This window comes from Anthonomus grandis, chromosome 13, assembly GCF_022605725.1.
Source record: "Anthonomus grandis grandis chromosome 13, icAntGran1.3, whole genome shotgun sequence".
Taxonomy (NCBI): Eukaryota; Metazoa; Arthropoda; class Insecta; order Coleoptera; family Curculionidae; genus Anthonomus; species Anthonomus grandis.
The window spans coordinates 4258333-4260066 of record NC_065558.1 but is presented as its reverse complement, the minus strand read 5'-3'; the positions used below and the strand labels follow the sequence as shown (position 1 = coordinate 4260066).

General features: G+C 38.4%; 1 protein-coding gene across 1 annotated transcript; it reads right to left on the bottom strand.

The window, feature by feature from the left end:
- Positions 1–245: 245 nt before the first annotated feature.
- LOC126743652 (SOX domain-containing protein dichaete-like) lies at positions 246–1355 on the bottom strand. The gene has a single exon (XM_050450846.1). The coding sequence runs from the start codon at positions 1285–1287 to the stop codon at positions 562–564; it is 726 nt and encodes a 241-aa protein (XP_050306803.1). The 5' UTR covers positions 1288–1355; the 3' UTR covers positions 246–561.
- Between the last annotated feature and the right edge of the window lie 379 nt (positions 1356–1734).

The window sequence follows — 1734 nt, the reverse complement described above, 5'->3', positions numbered from 1 at the left end:
ACCTTTAAGAACCCCACATGATACATGAAAGCAATGTCATTGTTTTAGCCATTCCAGGTTTTAAACCTAAAAGAATCCGTTACTACTCAATGCTCTCTGTATTATTAAATAGATATTTTGATTTTTTTGAAAGTATATACGTCCAAATATTAAGAATTGATTTGAATTAGTTTTCGTTACTGGTCGTTTCTCCTCAACCCAAATAAAACTCGGATATTTTCCTATAAGTTTTTATTTCGTTAATATTCCTCGTAATAATATAAATTAACAAAAATTATCAACAATACATCCACACTGTACAATTTTATACACAAGTTAATATCCAATTTACAGTATGTACATTTTAAAATCAGTCGTAATCGGTAGACAATCACAGAACAAAAAAAATCCCTAGCAATATTAACAGCATTAAATAAATTCGGGATTTTTAAATTGAGATCTACAATAATTTATTTAACGCTGTTTCACATACAGATAATATACACTAAAAACTAAGAAAGTGACTATCGTAGCCATTTAAGTTATGCCAAATACCTTGAAAAAATCACACGTGGAACTACACTAATACATTACGGGTACTGGCCGTCGGATTTCCAAGTCTGTGCTGCCAGTACTCGACGCTGGACTGGAAGAAGCTGAGTACATCATCGGTGCTGACAGAGAACTAGTTATAGAAGGGAACATTCCCATGTGGTGATGAGGTGAATGGGCAAACGTTTTTACTGGAGGTTGTTGATGATAGAGTGAACTATATAATGATGAGTGTAAAGAGGTTACTGTGGCTGACTGAGGCGGTTTTTCTGATTGCGGAGAAAAGGTGGGTGCGCCTCCCATCCTTGAAATATCAAAAGCTGGATTAAAGTATGGGTATGGTGAGCTTAAGGTGTCCATGGGTGGAAAATATGGCAACTGCAAGCTGGGAAATCCCATTCCAGGTTTCAAAGCAGACTGTAGAGGACCCTTAGGTTTCCTTCTTGGTCTGTACTTATAATCGGGATGTTCCTTCATGTGCAAAGCCCTTAATCTCTTAGCTTCATCAATGAAAGGCCTCTTATCAGCTTCAGACAAGAGTTTCCACTCAGCACCAAGCCTCTTAGATATCTCAGAGTTATGCATCTTAGGATTATCCAATGCAATTTTCCTTCGTTGTATCCTAGACCATACCATGAAGGCGTTCATGGGTCTTTTAATGTGCCCTTCTTGACTCGTAGGGCTGCTAGGTTGAGCCGGCGGTTGCTGATGGCTCTGATACTCTTCCATCATCGGATTCGAAGTAAAACCGTACATTTTCACAAACAACACTGGGACAAACTCAAAGTTCGATGTTTAAGCGATCACTGTTACTCACTGAACAAAGTTTCGTAAACGACTGGACTGAGTGAGGAGCGGTAAAAGGTATTTTAGACACAGGAAAAGGGCGTGGCTCGAAGAGAATCGCGCCCCGCCCGATTTTTTCACCATTGGTTGTTTCGTCCCCCACCCTTATCCCGTTTCGTCCGAGGGGGTTTTCCACTAACCGCACATTATATGTTGCACCTTTTTACTCCCTTTTCTTGCCTCTATACGTCATAATATTCTTACAAAATATCTACCTGTTCATGTTTTCTTGTATTCCGAACGTAAAATATCCGTATTGTTGGTCTGTTATAATCTTTGAATTAATGGCGTATGCGATTCGGGTTCATTTTATAATATAAGTGCTCTCTAATAAATTCTGTGTTGTTATAATTTTCA

Excerpts from the sequence above, each read along its gene's own strand:
- LOC126743652 (XM_050450846.1), bottom strand. The coding sequence starts at position 1,287 with ATGTACGGTTTTACTTCGAATCCGATGATGGAAGAGTATCAGAGCCAT.